Source organism: Pseudonaja textilis, chromosome 2 (assembly GCF_049901715.1).
Source record: "Pseudonaja textilis isolate UNSWEBS1 chromosome 2, rPseTex1.2, whole genome shotgun sequence".
Lineage (NCBI taxonomy): Eukaryota > Metazoa > Chordata > Lepidosauria > Squamata > Elapidae > Pseudonaja > Pseudonaja textilis.
Genome location: NC_141991.1, coordinates 20,678,916 through 20,698,179, shown reverse-complemented (window position 1 = coordinate 20,698,179; position 19,264 = coordinate 20,678,916). Strand labels below are relative to the sequence as shown.

The 19,264-nt window shown below is 43.7% G+C and overlaps 1 protein-coding gene across 1 annotated transcript; it reads right to left on the bottom strand.

Annotated features, from left to right (window-relative positions):
- Positions 1-453: 453 nt before the first annotated feature.
- On the bottom strand, positions 454-19,195 carry TEKTL1 (tektin like 1). Its single transcript, XM_026717885.2, has 8 exons — positions 19,125-19,195; positions 14,597-15,173; positions 12,425-12,529; positions 8,187-8,385; positions 5,822-5,988; positions 3,762-3,857; positions 3,022-3,135; positions 454-2,177 (listed from the first exon to the last, which is right to left on the bottom strand). The coding sequence occupies exons 2-8, from the start codon at positions 15,149-15,151 to the stop codon at positions 1,977-1,979; spliced, it is 1,437 nt and encodes a 478-aa protein (XP_026573670.1). The 5' UTR covers positions 15,152-15,173; positions 19,125-19,195; the 3' UTR covers positions 454-1,976.
- Positions 19,196-19,264: the final 69 nt, after the last annotated feature.

Sequence of the window (19,264 nt, the reverse complement as noted above, 5' to 3'; positions counted from 1 at the left end):
TACTTGTGCAGCTGCATTCCATATGCTTTTCAAGGGCAGCCCCAGGTAGAGTGCATTGCAGTAATCCAGAGGAGGTCATAAAGGTCATAAGCGGCAGAAAAGTTGGAGGACTTCTCTAGAGAAAAGAACTGAATAATTCTGTTCCTTTAACTCTTTCATGAGAGAATCTCCCTCCAAGTGGCACTTGTATGAATAACATCTGCTTTAGTTCTTTCTTCACAAAAATTAATGCTGAAGAACTATTTGATATGTCCCAACATCTTAATCAATGTTAAGTTTTAAAGGATTAAAATTGTGTAAGATTGTCCCCAGAGTCCACACAGTTCTCCCAATAAACCTGGCAGCATTAAATCATCACCAGATAGTTTATTTCAGTAACTTAAACTATTGCTATATGCAGAGGCATTACAGAAACAAATGTAGCTATTAGAATTAAGTAAAAATCCCCATATACAGAGACATGACATAATTTCACATCAGTATTTCGCTGCTCTAAAAGTTTAAGGGAAGATAGCTTCCATATATTCTTCCCTGCAATTACTGAGGCCAGAATCTAGATAGCTCCTCTAGATAGCTAATGCATTGTATGCAATCATTTGAAGTGTAAAACTTTAGGAGTTCAATTTCTGGTGGGAGGTTTGAATCCCGTAGAATAACATTTATCTATCTACTACTATGAATTCCCAATGAGGATCTAAACTAGCTGTGTAAGTGCCTGCCTCCTGGCAGTCAGTATAAAGGTAGCTCTCTGGTACTATGCACATATTAAAAACAGGTCCAGGGCAGCTGGTTGAGAGAGTCCTGCTGAAAAAAGTAATGTGTTGTTATGTGGATACTGGGTTTGAATAGATTCACAAAAAAACTAAAACAATAGGTTTAGTAATTTTATGGTGCCTAAAAATGTCCTAAAGACTGATATAGTGGTTAAGGCACCAGGCTAGAAATTAGGAAATCATGGGTTCTAGTCCCAACTTAGGCACAAATGCCAGCCATTGGGCCAGCCATTCTCTCTCAGCCCAACTCACCTCACAGGATTGCTTTTATTGTAGGAAAAATAGGAGGAGGAAGGAGTATAAGGTATGTTTGCCACCTTGAGTTGTTTTTTTAAAAAATAATAAAGGTAAGATATAAATAAATAAAAATTAACAGGACAGTTTGATTTCTCATTCTTACATATAGTGGGGCTGCAATATATCAGGTCAAAGAACCTCCATTCAATGAAGAAAAGATTCTGAAATCAGACGTTACAATATCCAGGGAGAATTAACATCTTATATGTCTTAAGTATGGTATAACAAATACAAGAATGCACCTATTAAAAATAAGATATCTCACTAGTGGACTTAGATCTCTGCTTTTTCTTTTTCCAGAAAATCAAAATTAATTCCTAAATTAGGAGGAAAGAAATTGGTCTCTTGCAGGAAAGTATTAAGAACCTCAAACACAATACATTGACTTTAAATGATCCCTTCCAGTTCTTTGATTCTGTGTATTGTATGCTCAGTATTTAGCACAAACATTTTACTACTATACATAAATTTGGATTTAGTAATTAGGTTTACAATAGGGGAAAACAGTAACCGTGACCTTCGTTCGACTGAATTATCTCCTGCCTTTGTTGCAGGAGCTAAATAGTGCTTTCTCCTCCATATTTTCTCACAGCTGTCCTGTGAAGTAGGTTAAGCTGAGAGAGCATTAATAACCCAAAGTCATCCAGTGAGCTTCCATAGCTAATGGTAGATTTGAACCAGAGTCTTCCCACTACCTTAACCTCTACTATCTTAATTTCTACACCACAATTTACGTTAAGCAGCCATATTCCCTTCTATTTTAGGAATCTGACTAAGAATATTTTGAATTTGGTATTCCATTCTATTTTCACTGCCCGGTGAATATTTTCCCCTCCTCAACTAGAAAGAAATTGACTACTATAAGTATCCGGGTTTTATTTTAGCATGAATTATCTGCCGGGCTTCCTAGGTATAGACCAATTCAAAAATCTCATTCATGTTGGTGCGTGGATGCATACGGCGCTGCCGCAGCCGTTTAATACTACCGTCAACTTCATAGCCTGTCAGCTTGTTATGAATGCATTCGTTCAAGTACTTCTGAGTGGCTTTTAGATGTTGGATATTCATGGCCGTATCTTCCATGCTGGAATCTAACTCTTCAGTGGACTGGTAAAAAAAAAAGCAACAGTAGAGAAGAAAAAGTAAGCAAGGGTTTGCAAGCCCAAGAGGATATATTTGCAAGTCAGTTTTGTATCCACTGTTTTGCATCACAATGAGGTGTACAGTTAATTCAATAGAAGAGAATATTTCCAACTCAGGGTTGAACTGTGAGGTCCTTGGTGCTCTCTGACCTTGGTTGTTTTCTTGCAGACATTTCATTACCTGACTAGGTGACATCATCAGAATAGAAGGAGTGGGGTTTGCTCTCTGTTTATATACAAGTGATTTGCCCTGCCAGTCTTTGATGGGATTGTTGTTTAATTCTTGGTAATTCCCTGATTAGGCTGTTGTTTACTCTTTGATTGCTTAAGTTGGCGGTTCCTCATTTGGGATATTGTTTGCTGCTTGACTGTTGGTCTGATGTTAATCCTGGTGTTAATCTCTGATTATCTGGGTGTTGACTGCTATTGTGGTGTTTTAATCAAGGAACTATTTAAAAAAAAGCTTCCACCAACAGTGACAGGGCAAGCTACTTATACTGTATATAAACAGAGAACAAACCACACTCCCTTCTAGCACTGATGATGTTACCTAGTTGGATAATAAAATGTCTTTGAGAAAACCACCAAGAAAACACCAAGAACCCCACAGATAATTCAATTTAGCATTTTATGGCATAAACACTGCAAGTCTCACTGACCAAATTAACAAACAAACAATTAAGCTCACCTGCTAAAAATGGTTTTAGTGCTGTTTTGAGAAACTTCCTGTATTTTCTTACCGTGCCAAAATTCATGGTCTGTAAGACTGTGTCATACATCCTACACAAAGGCTATAAATATACCCTTACCTGCTGGACAATTGTAGCTTCAGGCAGTTGTGTTCCCACGTGTCTCTGATACGTCCGCACCATTGGCCGTGTCAGCTTTTCCCGTGTCTCCAGGTACTTCATACTCTCAGGACCCTGTAGATATAAATTCAAAGCAAAGATGGATTCTAATGGATAGAAAAGCAACACTTTTCCAATCAAACTCCAGCTAATTCAGCTATATAAATATTTTAAATATTGTGTTTCATAGTTTTCAATGTTTTTTTTTTAAATTTTTGATCGGGAGTTACCCAGAATTGGTTGAAAAATGGGCAGCTATATAAATGTTTTAAATAAATCTTTTATGAACACTGAGGAGCCTCTGGCACAGTCGTTAGAGTGCAGTACTGCAAGCTACTTCTGCTGCAGCCAGCTGCCTACAGTTTGGCAGTTCAAATCCCTCCAGGCTCAAGGTTGATTCAGCCTTCCATCCTTCCGAGGTCGGTAAAATGAGGACCCAAATATGCTGACTGTAAACCGCTTAGAGAGGGCTATAAAGCATTATAAAGCAGTATATAAGTCTAAGTGCTATTGCTATACACACCAAGACAAATTCCTTGTGTGTCCAATCACACTTGGCCAATAAAGTAATTCTATTCTATTCTATTCTATTCTATTCTATTCTATTCTATTCTATTCTATTCTATTCTAAACAATCAGAGCTGGAGTGGGCTAAGGGAGAGAATCACAGCACAGGTGGCTCCTAGCCCTTCATATCTCACCAGTGTCAATCCACGATTGAGACGCATCTCATGCTGGAAACGTTGGCAGCGGTGCAGAGTACTGCGTGTTCCTCCCAGAGTTATATCTAATTTTTCCTGGCATGGAGAGAGAGAATAAAGGAATAATTGAACCAGGCTTTATCAGACATGCTAAAGTTCCAAATATAATTTTAAAGCTTTTTAAGCCCTACATCCTAGGATCAGGAGGATCCTTAGTATCCATCACTTCTCTAGATACAAAGTTTGAGAACAGGATGGGATTAAAAGGTCTGTTGTTAAAAGTACAGGTAGTCCTCGGCTTAATGACCACATTTGAGCCCAAAAAATTCTGTTGCCAAATGAGACATTTGTTAAATGGGTTTTGCCCCATTTTATGAACTTTCTTGACACAGTTGTTAAGTGAATCACTGCAGTCATTAAGTTAGAGACATGGTTGTTAAGTGAATCAGGCTTCCCCATTGACTGCTTGTCAGAACATCACAAAAAGGGATCACATGACACACACCCTCGGGGTACTGCAACCGTCATAAATATGAGTTGTGAAGCATTTGAATTTTGATCATATGACCATGGGGATGCTGCAATGGGCCTAAGTGTGAAAAATTGTCATGAGTCACTTTTTCCAGTGCCATAATTTCAAACGGTCGCCAAATGAACTGTTGTAAGTCAAGGACTACCTGTGTAGATCAGCATTGACAGCATATTGGCAGCATATTGACTAGGCAATATTGGGAGTTGAAGTCCACTAAGTTCCATTAAAAACTGATAGGAAAGAGAGATTCTGATGGGTTGAATTAATATAACACTAAGGTCTAAATCTGGATTTTTTAAAAAAACTTTATTTTCTGCCTTCACTTAACATGCCTGAGCAAATATGGCTTAATAAGACCTGGTTCATACAGCATGGAAAACAATAGCTGGGTCCTCAACAACTTTGTTGTATGACACCTACAGTTGCTTTGGGTGAGATGGGCAGCCGTGTAACATTAAATGAACAACAAATAAATAAACAAAACCACAGACTAAATAGGTAAAGCCAGTTTACCTTTTCTGGCTTCTTCAGAAATGTTTTTTTCAACCTTCCTGTCCTAGTCTTCAGTCCTGGAAATGCTAAAACCATGATGGCGAACCTATGGCACGTGTGCCACAGGTGGCATGCAGAGCCATTTGTGCCAGCATGCGAGCCACAGGCAAACTTACCTCACTGCGCATGCATGCACCTCACAGCTGATTTTTGGCCTCCCAGAGGCTTGAGGAAAGCCTTTGCAGGCCAAAAAATAGGCCCGTTTTGTCACTTCCTGTACTTCCGGAAATACCAAAAGTGACAAAATGGGCCCATTTTTTGGCCTACAAAGCCTGCAGAAGCTTTCCTCAAGACTGGGAGGTCGAAAATCACCTGGGAGGTGCAGTGCAGGTAAGGGGGCGATGGGGTTGCGCACGCATGTGCAGGGGGTGGGGGGGCGCACGCGCATTGCCTTCTGGGTGCTGGCACACTAGCACGCACGTGTAAGCACATGCAAAAAATTTTAGCACAGGAGCCCAAAAAGTTTAGCCACTGCTGTGCTAGAAGGTCCCTTCTAAATATTGACTAGGGACAACTCTGCTGAATGTATGGGATCAGCCAGGGCATTGCCATTTGATACTGTAAATCACAAACTATCCAGTCCTCAGTGTTTAACACATTGTGTGAACTGGGCAGTGGGGTAGGCAAAGGTTGGACTTCTTTCCATCCATCAGCAGATTATTCTAAAAAATTATGCTGTGTTCTTTGGCAGCAAGCTCCAGAAAATTGCAGGGATGGGGTGTGGGGAGTAGCATATGTTTTTGATTCTGTTCTAGAGAAAGACAAAACCCTAATGACATGCTGCTGCTAAGAAACGGAACAGGATATGACTTTACATTAACCTACTTCCATTTTGTAATCGTTTAGTTTTATTAAAATTTATATTTGTTGCCTCAGAATTTGCTTGCTTTTTGCGCAGATCAGTGGATTGATTGATTGTCTGTCTGACTAAACTTCACCTACGTTACAGGAAACCTACCAGGGTATCTCCCATTACCTTATGACCGAGAGTCTCCTCCATCTTGCCTTGCAATCTGTTTTCAATGGCGTTGTGCACAGCATTACGGGTATCCTGTGCCTCACTGATAATTTTTTGTAACTGAAGCATCATTTCTTTGGTGAGAACAGTAAGACGCCGGGCATCTTCTATAGCTCCCGCACACTCTGGAGAATAGCAGTAATGAAATGAAGAGGAAATAAAGAGTTCTCTTCAAATCTGCTTTGCTTGTTGAATATAGCTTATGATTCAATCCAGCTTTGATTCCTTTTCTTTGTCAGTGGAATAAGCAAGGACAGGTTATTCATGAAAAAAATCTACTCTTCTTTAATTGAAATTTCTCCTATGTTGCTTGTGTGATTTACCTTTAAATCATAGAATTGGACTAAAAGTTATGTGCTAGGCTAAGTCTCTGGATTGAGGTCATTACCATTTGCAAGTTCCTAAATCTACCTGCAGTGTTTTCTCAGGAAAGAATTCTAAAATCTTGAATATGCCAACAACTCTTGGGCCAACTAGATTAGCCCAATTAAAAATGAGTGCATCCCTAATATACTGTAGTATAGTACATCTACCGTGTTTCCCCACAAAATAAGACCCTCTCATATATTTTTTTTTGCCACCAAAAAAGGCACCAGGCCTTATTTTGGGCGGATGTCATCCACTGACTAACCTCACTTGTGTATGTCGCCCCCAGCCTTCTTTTCGCTGTCAGAGGCTACAGGAACTTCTTCTGCAGCCAACAAGGCTTTCTTGAAGACCTTTTCAGCCAATAACAGAGCTCTGGATTGACCCGGAGCTTTGTTATCAGCTACTGAGGCCTTCAGGAAAGCCTTGCTGGCTGCAGAAGAAATGGGCCAGCGAGGCAGGTGTTGAGGTGTGCAAGGCCCAGCTACAACTGTCCAAACGTAAGTAGTAGGGCAGTTCCATCCCCCCCCATCCCCATCCTAGCTTAATTTTTACCTGTGTACTCTGGAGTGGGCAGGATCTTAATTAGGGCTTACTTTGGAGGGTAGGGCTTATATTGGGCACATGTGTAAAAATCTAGCTAGGATTTACTTTCAAGGTAGGTTGTATTTTGGGAAAACAATATCTGGAAATTTGGTTTGAGAAGAGAATATCATCTCTGTACTTCGTTTTGGTTTTATCTTTGCCTCTCATTTTATCCTTTCTTTTTTATGAATTTGAGGGGACAGAAATAACAATAATAAAGATTTAAAAGTGGAAAGGAGAAACAGCGGTGATGAGGTTTCTCCTGATAGGATGATCCACTTATGAAAATACATGCTCTAGCCTGCTGTCTGATCTGTGACGGAAAGTGTTATATTCGAAGGGTTGGGCTCATAAAGACGAGAGACTCCAGTTCAGTAACAACAGCTCTTTATTTATCAGCAAGATTCAGCTCAAAAGAATAGCAGCCGCAGCGGCTCTTTTATAGAGCTCGCCGGGGCTTTAGCGGCCAATGACTTTGCTTTGAGTCTCCCGCGCTTTGTATTAACCAATCGCGGCAGACTCTTAGTGAGCCAATCACAATCGTCCGGGTTGACCAATCAGGTAGCAGTTAGTTGAACCAATAGGAATGCAGGGTTTCAAGTCTGTCGATATGGAACAGAAAGCACTTAATTTGAGAGCATACAGGGCTGACTCTGAGGGATGTTTATCTTTTCAGTGTCTGGATAGACACCAAGCTCCTTAACTGCAGAGCATGATTGGAGAAAAAAGATTTATCCCAACTTTCCTTAATTAGTTTTAATGCCAAAAATTGAGGGTTAGAGCAAGAATCTAGAGATTTGAGATAAATCGCGTAGCTCTTCTTTATTAATTAGCTAATTAATTGTGCTAATTTCCTTGAAGTGTTGAATTTTTTTTCCCCTCAGGCTGTCATCTTAGCAAACCTTTCCTATCTGCTGATTGTTTTTGTCTTTGAATCTCTGTACAGTCTGCCACACCCCCTTGGTTTTGTGTGAGATACTGTAGCAACTACACCATTTGAGGATTCTGATGAGTTCTTATGGAGGTCTTAAGTGGTGCACATTAATTAGTTGCCTGTGGAACTTCTGAGAAATCCTAGAAAAAAGCAACCCAAGAGCCTATAAATTTTCCCACTTTATGAAGGGCTGGGCAGATAAATTTGTCTGCAGCAGGTATCTGTAAAAGCCTGTTCTTCAACAGGTAACCTTCTCATTTGTAGTTTGTTTCTTGAATTGCCACTGATACAATAGGAAAAGATAAGTATTTGCTAATATGTGAAATGCATTTAACCTGCTTCTTCCTTTGAATTATTACTTGATAACCAGTAAGCCGCATCAAACTATGTCTCTTAAGAATTTACTTCTGTACATCCCCCAAAAGTTAAAGCAATTACCTGGTGTGAATGCTCCCACGGGGTTTGGAATTGGGGTTTCATTTCTCTCCACCCAGGGGGATGAGGGCCGGTCTAGGCCAAGCCAGGAATCACGTCCAGCCCCTAAGAGAACCATGCGCAGAGGCTGGGGCACCAGGTCGAGCACACGACCACGTTCGCCACATAGGGTGTTGAGGGTTTCCCTGCATGTAGCTAGTTCCTGCAATAAATTGGGTGCTGCTAATGAAGAAATCAAAGATGAAACAAATACTTTTATTCAGCTTGCTGCAAGGCGATCCAACCAGTCACTCCTAGAGGAGATCAACCCTGACTGTTCTTTAGAAGGCCAGATCCTGAAGATGAAACTCAAATACTGTGTTTCTCAACAAAAAAAAGGTCGGGCCTTATTTTTTTTTGATCCCCGAAAAAACGCCTAGGCCGTCTTTTGGGGGGTGACTTAATCCCCCCCCTGCATCCTCGGGCGGGTGGGCGGTGACGGCTTGGATGTTGACCTCAGTGTTGGTGGAGCACTTCGTATCGGGAAACCTTCTGCCACCATTACTTTCCCTTCTCCGCGTGCTGCCGCGGTGTTTAGAGCAACGGCGTTTGGCGCAGCCATGCGCGGCCAGCCAGGGCTCCTCCCTGCAACCGGAGCCCAGAGGAGACACTCAGCTTCAGGCACTCCTGTCACTGCCTTCCCTTTGCCTTCGAAGGCAAAGCCAATTCTTTTAAAAGCGACGCCCAACTACCAGTACGACAAAGACTCCCCTGCCCGAGAGGGCAGCCCAACCCCACATGGGGAGGCGAATCTCCCGGGGCCGCAGTGCAGAATCGGCCCACCCTGGGAGAAGCACTCAGCTGCCATCCCTGCCTGGCACCGGGCAGAGCACGAAGAGCTTCGCCTGGGGTGCCCAGTGCAGCTGACATGCGGGCCCTCCTACCCGGTGGCAGGGCTCTCGCTAAGGCAATGAGCACCTCCCTCTGGACCCTCCGCTCATCCCGCCAGAGCCATGCAGGCTGGGCAGAGCTGGGAAAGCGAGCCGTGGGTACGCGCGCGCCTGCCAAGCAAAAGAGTCGGGCCGACCCGAGCTTGGCTTCCTCCCTAAGTCCCTCCAGCCCAAACCCAAAGGGGCCACTGGGAGAGGCCGCCCGAGGCAGCTATAGCGCCCACCCATCCGTGGACAGGGAGGCAAGGCGACGGCCTGCACTGCGTCCTCCGAGCTGAGCCTCGCCGAGTGAGCGCCTCTGCCTGATGCCCATGCTACTGCAGCTTTTGGAGCTGCCGGCGCATTTGGAGATGCGTGAGGACAGGGACGGGCTAAGCGAGGGGTGGAAAGGATGGGCAGCTTTGGGCTCTCTCCGCCAGACCCACTGGCCAGGAAGCAGCGCTGCTGTCGCTTCACCTCCCTGTCTGCGGATGGGTGGGCATTATCATAGCCTCGGGCAGCCTCTCCCAGTGGCCCCTTTGGGTTCAGCCTTTGAGGGACTTGGGAAGGAAGGCAAGCTCAGGTTGGCCCGGCTCTTTTGTTTGGCAGGCGGGTGCGCACCCGTGGCTTGCTTTCCCAGCTCTGCCCAGCCCGCATGGCTCTGGCGGGATGAGCGGAGGGTCTGGTGGGGAGGCACTCACTGCCTTGGTGCAAGCTCCGTCGCCGGGCAGGAGGGCCCGCCTGTCAGCTGCACTGGGAGCCCCAGGCAAAGCTCTTTGCACTCTGCCCGGCGCCAGGCAGGAATGACGGCTGGGTGCTTCTCCCGGGATGGGGCAATCCTGCGCTGCGGCCCCGGGAGATTCGCCTCCCCACGTGGGGTTGGGCTGCCCTCTTGGGCAGGGGAGTCTTTGTTGTACCGGTAGTAGGGCGTCGTTTTTAAAAGAATTGGCTTTGCCTTCGAAGACAAAGGGAAGGCAGCAACAGGAGCGCCTGAAGCCAAGTTGCTCCGCCGGGCTCCGGTTGCAGGGAGGAGCCCTGACTGGCCATGCATGGCTGTGCCAAATGCCGCGGCGTTGTTTTAAATGCCGCGGCAGCACGGGGAGAAGGGAAAGCAACGGCAGAAGGTCTCCCGATACGAAGTGCCCCACCAACGCCGAGGTCAATGTAGGCAGCACCATATTCGGGTATGCAACAAAAGTACTTCCTAACGGCCAGCCCCCCCCCCCGCCATTCTCCCCCATTTCGCATGTCTAATATAGGCCTTAATTTGGGGGGAGGGGCTTAATTTGATTTTATGCCTATAAAGCATTCTGGGACTTCCTATTGGGGGAGGCTGTATTGTTGGAGAAACATGGTATTTTGGCCACCTAATGAGAAGGAAGGACTCACTGGAGAAGAGCCTAATGCTGGGAACGACTGGGGGCAAAAAAAGAAGAGGACGGCAGAGAATGAGGTGGCTGGATGGAGTCACTGAACCAGCAGGCGTGAGCTTTAATAGACTCCAGGAGATGGTAGAGGACAGGAAGGCCTGGAGGAACGTTGTCCATGGGTCGGACACAGCTTTGCAACTAACAACAACAAGGCTTATAATTAGGCTTAGATATAATCCTAGGCTAGCCCAATCCTCTTCCACTTGGCTGTAGTAGCCCCCAAAGCAGAGGTGGTATTCAGCAGGTTCTGAGCAATTCTGGAGAACCGGTAGTGGAAATTTTGAGTAGTTCAGAGAACTGGCAAATACCATCTCTGACTGGCCCCGCCCTCATCTATTCTCTGCCTCCCATTGAGTCCCAACTGATAGGCTGGGTCTTCTTTTGTTGCCCTGCACAGGAGAACGGAGCTGGAAAGCAGGCTAGTGGGGTAGGGAGGGAATGGGATTTCGTAGTATCCTTCCACTGCCATGCCCACAAAGCCACGCCCATAAAACCACACCACGCCCACAAAGCCATGCCCACAGAACCGGTAGTAAAAAAAAATTGAATCCCACCACTGCCCCAAAGTTAAGAAAAGAAGCCCTATCTCTGGCTTAGCTGACACCAGCAATGATTTGGATTCTCTCCTCAGTAAACTGCCTTCTGCAGTGGCAGTTTCACTTTTCCAACAGAGATCCTCAGCCATTACTAAATGGCAAATAGAGGATTTTTTTAAAAAATCCTCCATTTCTACAACTGGCATAATAATGTTAACCCAATTCTCAGTACCTTTGCGTTAATAACAGTTACAGGTAGCAACCACCACTGAGCCCAAAGTTTCTGTCGCCAAGTGAGATAGTTGTTATGTGAGCTTTGCCCCATTTTATGACCTTTTCTTGCCACAGGTTTCAAGTGAATCATAGCACTTGTTAAGTTAGTAACACGGTTATTGTGAATCTGGCTTTCCCTTTGGCTTGACTTTTCAGAAAGTCACAAAGGGTACTTGACCCCAGGACACTGCAACCGTCATAAATATGAGACAGTTGCCAAGCATCTGAATTTGGATCATCTGAACAAGGGGTTGCTGCAACGATCGTAAGGGTGAAAAACAATCATATAAGTCACTTTTTCCAATGCTATTATAGCCTAGCACTTAGACTTATATACCACTTCACAGCCCCCTCTAAGTGGTTTACAGAGTCAGCCTATTGCCCACAACAATCTGGGTCCTCATTTTACCCACCTCAGAAGGATGGAAGTCTGAGTCAACCTTGAGCCTGGTGAGATTTGAACTGCCGAATTGCAGACAGCCGGCAGTCAGCAAAAGTAGCCTAAAGTACTGCATTCTAACCACTGCACCACCATGGCTCTTGTAACTTTCTAACTGTACCTTCGAATGGTCACTAAACAAATTGTTGTAAGTCGAGGACTACCTGTACTTCAGCAGGCTTCTATAGGATAAGCCTAGGATAAGAGAGCCTGAAACTCTGAAAAATTTAAATTGTATTTAGCTTCAATCCTTACAGATAACTGCAGACTGAGTTGTGTTTTAGGAGCACCCTGCCTGCTCTAAGCCAATCAAGGAGCAGTCCCTTTGCTTTGGGGTTCCACACAGCCCTAAGTTTGCTAAGTACAAACTTAACTCTGTTGTCCCACCAGCTGTGATTCTCAGTTCCACACAAATTAACTGGTCAGAATTTCATCTTTCAAGATATGGTTTTCAATCTCTGACGTACAGAGGATTACAGATTTTGAAAAGGTAATTTCATTGGTTCTTTCCCATGAAATACACAAATCTTGGACAAATCTAAAGCCTCGCTATATTTTCTGCTTTGCTTAATTCATCTGTCAATAGCCACTGAATATCCACCAGTATGGATCATGGGATCCTGACTTCCTTTTTTTCATCTATTCAATTCCTTACCTTAAGATGTTCTCCTGACGAGGCCATCATATCCTGCAGTTTGATTTTCAGTTTCGTAAATTCCTCCTTTTCCCATTTCATGAGTACATCTACTTTGTCAGATATCTACATGCCAGAAAGGAAATATTTATTTGCTTGCTTACTTGTTTGTCAAGTTTATATTCCTACCCATCTCACAAATGGTGATATGCAATAAAATCAATAATTAAAACAGTCTTAAATAACCACTAAAAACAATCAGATGTAAATATAAATAAGATTGTCAGAGAATGCATCAGAATCTGGCACATCAAACAATCAATTAAAAAAAACGTGTAGTCATTGAGCATAACTCTCCAAGACAAGAATGGTTGATAGTAAATTAAATTGTATGTGTCAGGATACACAAATAGAAGAATAGAAAAAAAAATCTTCCTAAAATAAAATCAGACGAAATGGGCAACTCATTGTGATTACTATTCCAATTTTGCCTTTATTATTTTTCTTATCTATCTGTCTATCATCTATCTATCAATCTATCTATCTATCGTCCATCTCTCTCTCTCTCTCTCTCTCTCTCTCTCTCTCTCTCTCTCTCTCTCTCTATCTATCTCTATCTGTCTAATGTACTATCATGGAAAAAGCTGGAAAGGCATAAAATATAAAATGTCTTATGAAAAGTTTAGACAAGATTATCATATAACAGAAAGTTTATTCAGTTAAATAATAGTTTCAAGACTGATAAAAGAAAGTACATTTTCATTCAGTCATTCACATTGCCACATGATCTCAAAATAATGCTCATAAATTCAGAACAAGTTATAAAAATTAATTAAAGAAATCCATGGAAATTAACTCTTGCCACAATAATAGCTCAGGTAATTAAATAGAACATCTGTATTAAATATAACAAATATTGGAAAAAGGAAATCATTAGTCAGTTCTTAAGTTTGTTCATGATAAGATGTGCCATGCAAAGAACACAATATTTTTTTTGCACATACATTCTTTAAAAAACAGCAAAATAATTTCCTTGTACTAATACTGAGTGCTTGGGTGCTTACTTTCCTCCTAGGTGATATTGATACAGTTCATTTTTCTGAACTATGAGTAGTTTAATCATGGCTTGCCCAATCAATCAGCTGGGTTCATACAATGCATTAGGTCGCAACTCCAGTTTACAATTTAAAATAGCCGAATTAATTCTGAACTAAGGTGGAATCAAGCAAGCAATATTATATGATGTTACTGTGATAGGTAAACAGCATTACTGATACTGATCACCTTATAAAAGAAGATCAGAGTTTGAAAAACTGATATTTGTAATGTATTAAGAGGAATAAAACATGAGTGAGTCTTTGGTACTCACTAGCATGTAATGTATGGCTGTGAGAGTAGAACCATAAAGAAGGCTGAGCACTAGAGAAGCGATGCTTTCAAATTGAGGTGTTGGAGAAAAAACTTGAGAGTCTCTTGAATACCAGGGGGATCAAATCAGTCAATCCTGAAGGAAATCAACCCTGACTGTTCTTTGGAAGGACAGATACTGAAGCTGAATCTCAAATACTTTGGCCACCAAATGAAATACAGGACTCACTGGAAGAGATCAGTAGTGGGATTAATTTTTTTTTACTACTTGGTTCTGTGGGTATGGCATGTGGGTGTGGCATGGCTAGGTAGGTGTGGCGTGGCATGGCTTGGTGGGCATGGCAGGGGAAGGTTACTGTAAAATCCCCATTCCCTCCCCATCCCACTAACCTGCTTTCCAGCTCCGTTCTCCTGTGCAGGGCAACAAAAGAAGACCCAGCCAATCAGCTGGGACTCGGGAGGCAGAGAATAGATGAGGGCGGGGCCAGTCAGAGGTGGGATTTGCTGGTTCTCCAAACTACTCAAAATTTCCGTTACCGGTTCTCCAGAACTGGTCAGAACCTGCTGAATGCCACCTCTGGAAGAAATGTTGGGAAAGACTGAAGGCAAAAGGAGAAGGGGACAGCAGAAGGTGAGATGGTTAGATAAGTGTCATCAATGCAATGAACATGAATTTGGGCAAACTCCAGGAGACAGTGGAGAACAGGGTTTGGTCCATGGGTTGTGGTCCATGGGCTCACAAAGAGTTGGAAACAGCTTAGTGATTGAACAACTGCAACAACAAATCAAGGAAGGAGGTGGATTTGACAGGAATGCAGGTCTCACCTTTTCTGTTTGTGCCCGGTGCTCTCGGATGGCTTTGCTCTGCTTGTTGGTCACGAGGCCCTGGCAGATTTTATCCAACATGGCACCCAATTTCTGCCGCATACGCATTATTCCCTTGAACTGCTCGTTGATTTCAATAAGAGCCTGGTGCATGCGACTGACTACCAGGCGTGTCTCCCTGAAGTACTGAGCCACATATTCATTGTTCTTTGTGTTGCAATAGTCCCTGGTGGAAGGCAAGGCTAACTTGCAAACCCAAGGCGGAGGCTTCATTTTGCTTTTCCATAGAGTCACCCCTGGGCCCTCTGGGGGTTTTCTCTTCACCTCTCCAGAATCCGAGACATCTATCTTGAATTTCCAGGAGTCAATCTTCAGCTTGCGCTGGTATGGTGTTTCCTCAGCTTGGCCAGGGACTTTGGCAGGACGCCACAGATCCAGGGCCTCCTTGCCGCATCGCTTTGTCAATGTGGTGGCTTCTTGTACTGTTGTACGTGTGTCCTTGTGCCACTTCTCAGCACCAACCTGACCTATCAGCAGGTGAGCAGGAGGTCCCATGACTGCAGTTGAACTCCTGGGCCTGTCAGGGAAGAGGGGTCAATGTTACATTTTAGCAGGGAAGGATTCCACACCAAGGGCAGGAAGTGGGGAGGTGTGGCATTCACGTTGTGAGGTCATGGAAGGGAATTGCAATCAGTGGCATAATGATCTGAACCGGGAAAGAAGGAAACCAAACTTTGGCGTGCTGACCTTTTCACCTGATAAAATATAGTGTGTCTCATGAACAGAGGTGGTATTCAGCAGGTTCTGACCAGTTCTGGAGAACCGGTAGAGGAAATTCTGAGTAGTTCAGAGAACCAGCAAACACCACCTCTGACTGGCCCCGCCCCCATCTCTTCTCTGCCTCCCGAGTCCCAGCTGATTGGCTGGGTCTTCTTTTGTTGCCCTGCACAGGAGAACAGAGCTGGAAAGCAGGTTAGTGGGGTGGGGAGGGAATGGGGATTTTGCAGTAACCTTCCCCCTGGAGTGGGGAGGGAATGGAGATTTTGCAGTAGCCTTCCTCTGCCACGCCCACCAAGCCACCCCCCACAGAACTGGTAGTAAAAAAAATTTGAATCCCACCACTGAACATGAAGCCATGCCCTCAACACAAAACTCCCAATAGAAGACAATATGTGTAGCGCAGGATTGAACTGTGAGCCCTTGGTGCTCTCTTTGCTCAGTGCACTGATGATATTACCTAGTCAGGTCATGAAATGGCTGCAGGCAGACAACCAAACTCACCAAGGACTCTTGTTCAGTCTCCTTTCCTATCATTATTTGGAATTGAAAGTTTGATAATTCTAAAAATTGGAATATCCCCAGGTCCATCTCTATTTTAATACTTGCAGCTGTTTCCCTGATTTGCGATTGTGACTTTGACAATGTGAGAATATTGACATTTCAGAGAAATTACTTTTTCGGTATCGGAATCTAAGATAGGTAAACTTGAGTTCAATTTTTAATATGATACAGTCAGCAAGGGAATGATTCAAATTCTAATCTTCATAGGGTAGCCAATAGCCTAGGTTGTCCAAATTCTTCCTGTAATTTGCTCTATTTCATATGCTGTTCTCTCTTGAACACTCATTGCTATTAGGCCCTGAGTGTCCTTAAACATTTCATCACTTGTTTGTTTCTCCCTTCCCTCCTCAGTTTCCAAAACTGCTATAATCTCTTACATTTTGAAGAATTTATTGCTTCCTCAGCTGCTGCTGCTTCTTTCTTAAACTATAGCAGTTATAATTTGCTTATTGCTTAAAGCTACAGCTGTGCTACATTTACAATTTTTTTTTCATAATGAGTTTGGATGGATGGAAATATGCGTACATTCAGCAATAAGCCTGCTACGGACATGCATACTCTTTGACAGGATGACCTGAATGTAATTTATTTTTCTGCTTGATCAATGAGCTAGCAAATAATAAGGAAGCAATTAAGACTTGGCCAGAGGGATACTCAAATAAACTTCAAGCAGTGTGGAGAACAAAAGACGCTTCTCACCAATTTGTGAGGTGGGTGTAATCTTTGTCCTCTTGCTCAAAAAGAAGCCCAACCTGTTAGAACTGAAAGCTTGTGTCCTTAATGGAGAAAGTAAAAGGCTTACGGACTTCGTTTCTATGCTGCAATATGTCGGTATTGCAGAAGATGAGAATGTCTTCAGTAGAACCGGTGGCGCCCCTTAGGAGGGGCAAAAGAGTTAAGTCCCATGGAAAGGGAAACCGGCGAAGCACATGACCCCGAGGAGTCAGAAAATCAGGAGATTGAACTCAGCAACTGACACCAAGCTCTTGCTCTAGAACGGGTGTCAAACTCAACGCCCGCGGACTGGATCTGGCCTGCAGGGTGTTGAGATCTGACCCGCGGGGGCTGCCCTGGAAACAGCAGAGGACCTGCCCACAGGGCCTCTGCCAGCAAAAACGGAGCAGTTGCAGCTGAAAGTGGAGCTCAGGAGCCCATTTTCACTGGCAGAGCACTTGGGCCCCCAACATGAGTGATGTCAAGCTAGCCACACCCACCCTGGCCCCGCCCACCCTGGCCCATCAACATCAAACACGACCCTGATGCGACCCTCAATGAAATTGAGTTTGACACCCCTGTTGTAGAAGATCATTCTTTACCCCTTGAGCAAATTTGACCAATCTCTAGCCTGGATCTATGACAAATCGCCATGGCCAACTCGCCGCAGGACAGCTCACTGTGGGACAAGAGTTACACTAATATCGAAGAAGTGGTAGAATAGAATCATTTTTAAAAAGGGTGGAAAAGGAGGGGCAAAATGAAATGTGAATGACAAATAATTAAACTGTACTGTTGCATGGTCTCCTGGTGAGTTGTCCCATGGCGAGTTGGCCTTGGCGAGTTGATCATAGCAAGTTGGCAGTGATGAGTTGACTGCAGCGAGTTGGCCCATTCCGCCCAGTCTGCCATAAAAAGTTGGAAGATACCTGGGCCTCCATGGGATGATTTGGAGATTAATAGAATAACATTAACGGAATTAACAGCATTGGAAGGGACCTTGGAGGTCTTCTAGTCCAACCCCCTGCTCAAGCAGGAGACCTAGTACCATTTCAAACAAATAGTCGTCCAGTCTCTTCTTAGAAACCTCCAATGTTGGAGCACTAACGCTGATTAGATTAGCAGAAAGCTGCAACGCCAAAGCTAGTCGGGGGGTACTGTTAACAATCTAGATCTTGCATTATCCCAAATGTTGGAAACAACAGGGAGAATTTCAAATCACAAGAGGATAAATACAGTGTCATAGGCTTAAATTTAGGATTAGAACCCAAACCCGATGTTTACTAATTATTCAAAAGGAATCGTTTAAAGAAGAGAAGTTGTGTTCTATACAAAGGAAGCATACATATTAGCATTAGCACTTAGATTTATATACCGCTTTATAGTACTTTACAGCCCTCTCTAAGCGGTTGACAGAGTCAGCCTATTGCCTCCAACAACCTGGGTCCTCATTTTACCCACCTCAGAAGGATGGAAGGCTGAGTCAACCTTGAGCCTGGTGGGATTTGAACTGCCAAAGTAGGCAGCTGGCTGCAGAAGTAGCTTGTGGTACTGCACTCTAACCACTGCGCCACAGAGGCTCATATGCACTGAAATTCACAAAGCTGAGCATGGAATTTCTGTTGAGAGTGTTTGGATAACAATAAAAAAAAGGAAAGGAGAATGAATGTGTCACACAGGTTTATTTTAAACTGTCCGGACAAGCAAAAGATAGATAGGGAAGAAGCCTTGAGTGTTCATGGAAGAGGTCAGAACCTGGAAACAATGCTTCTCTTATGCTCCACACTTGGACCTTTTAGAATATGCTCCCCACACCCACAGCAAAGATCTGGGTAGATCCCATTTTGGTCCCCTATCAAAAAATGATGGAAACAGCCTTTTTAGACAAGCCTTTGGATGCAATTATCCAAACGAAGGATACTCTCTGTTTCTTAAAGGATTAAATTTTACTGATTTTTTTTTTTACAGCGTCCATATTTTTCATGAATTGATTTATAAACTGGCTAGCTATATATTATTGTGGCAGTATGTCAATATTCAAAGTGAATACAGAATATTCTATAATATATGACCTTTAGTGTAGACTACCTAGGTGAAAAAGAATAATTAGTATTGCTGCAGGATCTAGTCTTCTACTGGGAAAGCCACAATAAGACAGGGTTAATTGACAAAGTTCCCTCAAACTTTCTTTCCCACCAACATACACTGTACAAATCCCTGGAAAACTCAGATGCATTACCCTGTAGCCCCACCACCTCTGGCTGCATTCACATAACTCACTAAACTGAGTTAACAAAAGAAAATGGCTACACTGACAAAATTGGCCATTCCCTAAAGCGTTCAACCCCATGATGATTATTAATCCAATGTCCCGGTTTATGCAACACAAAGACTGGGACTCCCACAACCCATTTCATGGCCAAAGTGAGTCAGGGAAGCGTCCGATGAAATGGTCCTCCTGCGCCATATTTACCTGTGTGCGAAAAAACCTGAGATCTCTGAGGCCACGTTAAGGAGACCGGCCTCCGCTCCAGCCTTCGGGAGGGTTTGTGAGGCACGTGTTCAGCCTCACAATCAGGTTGTGAATTCTTCCTCCCAACAGGCTGTCTCTGG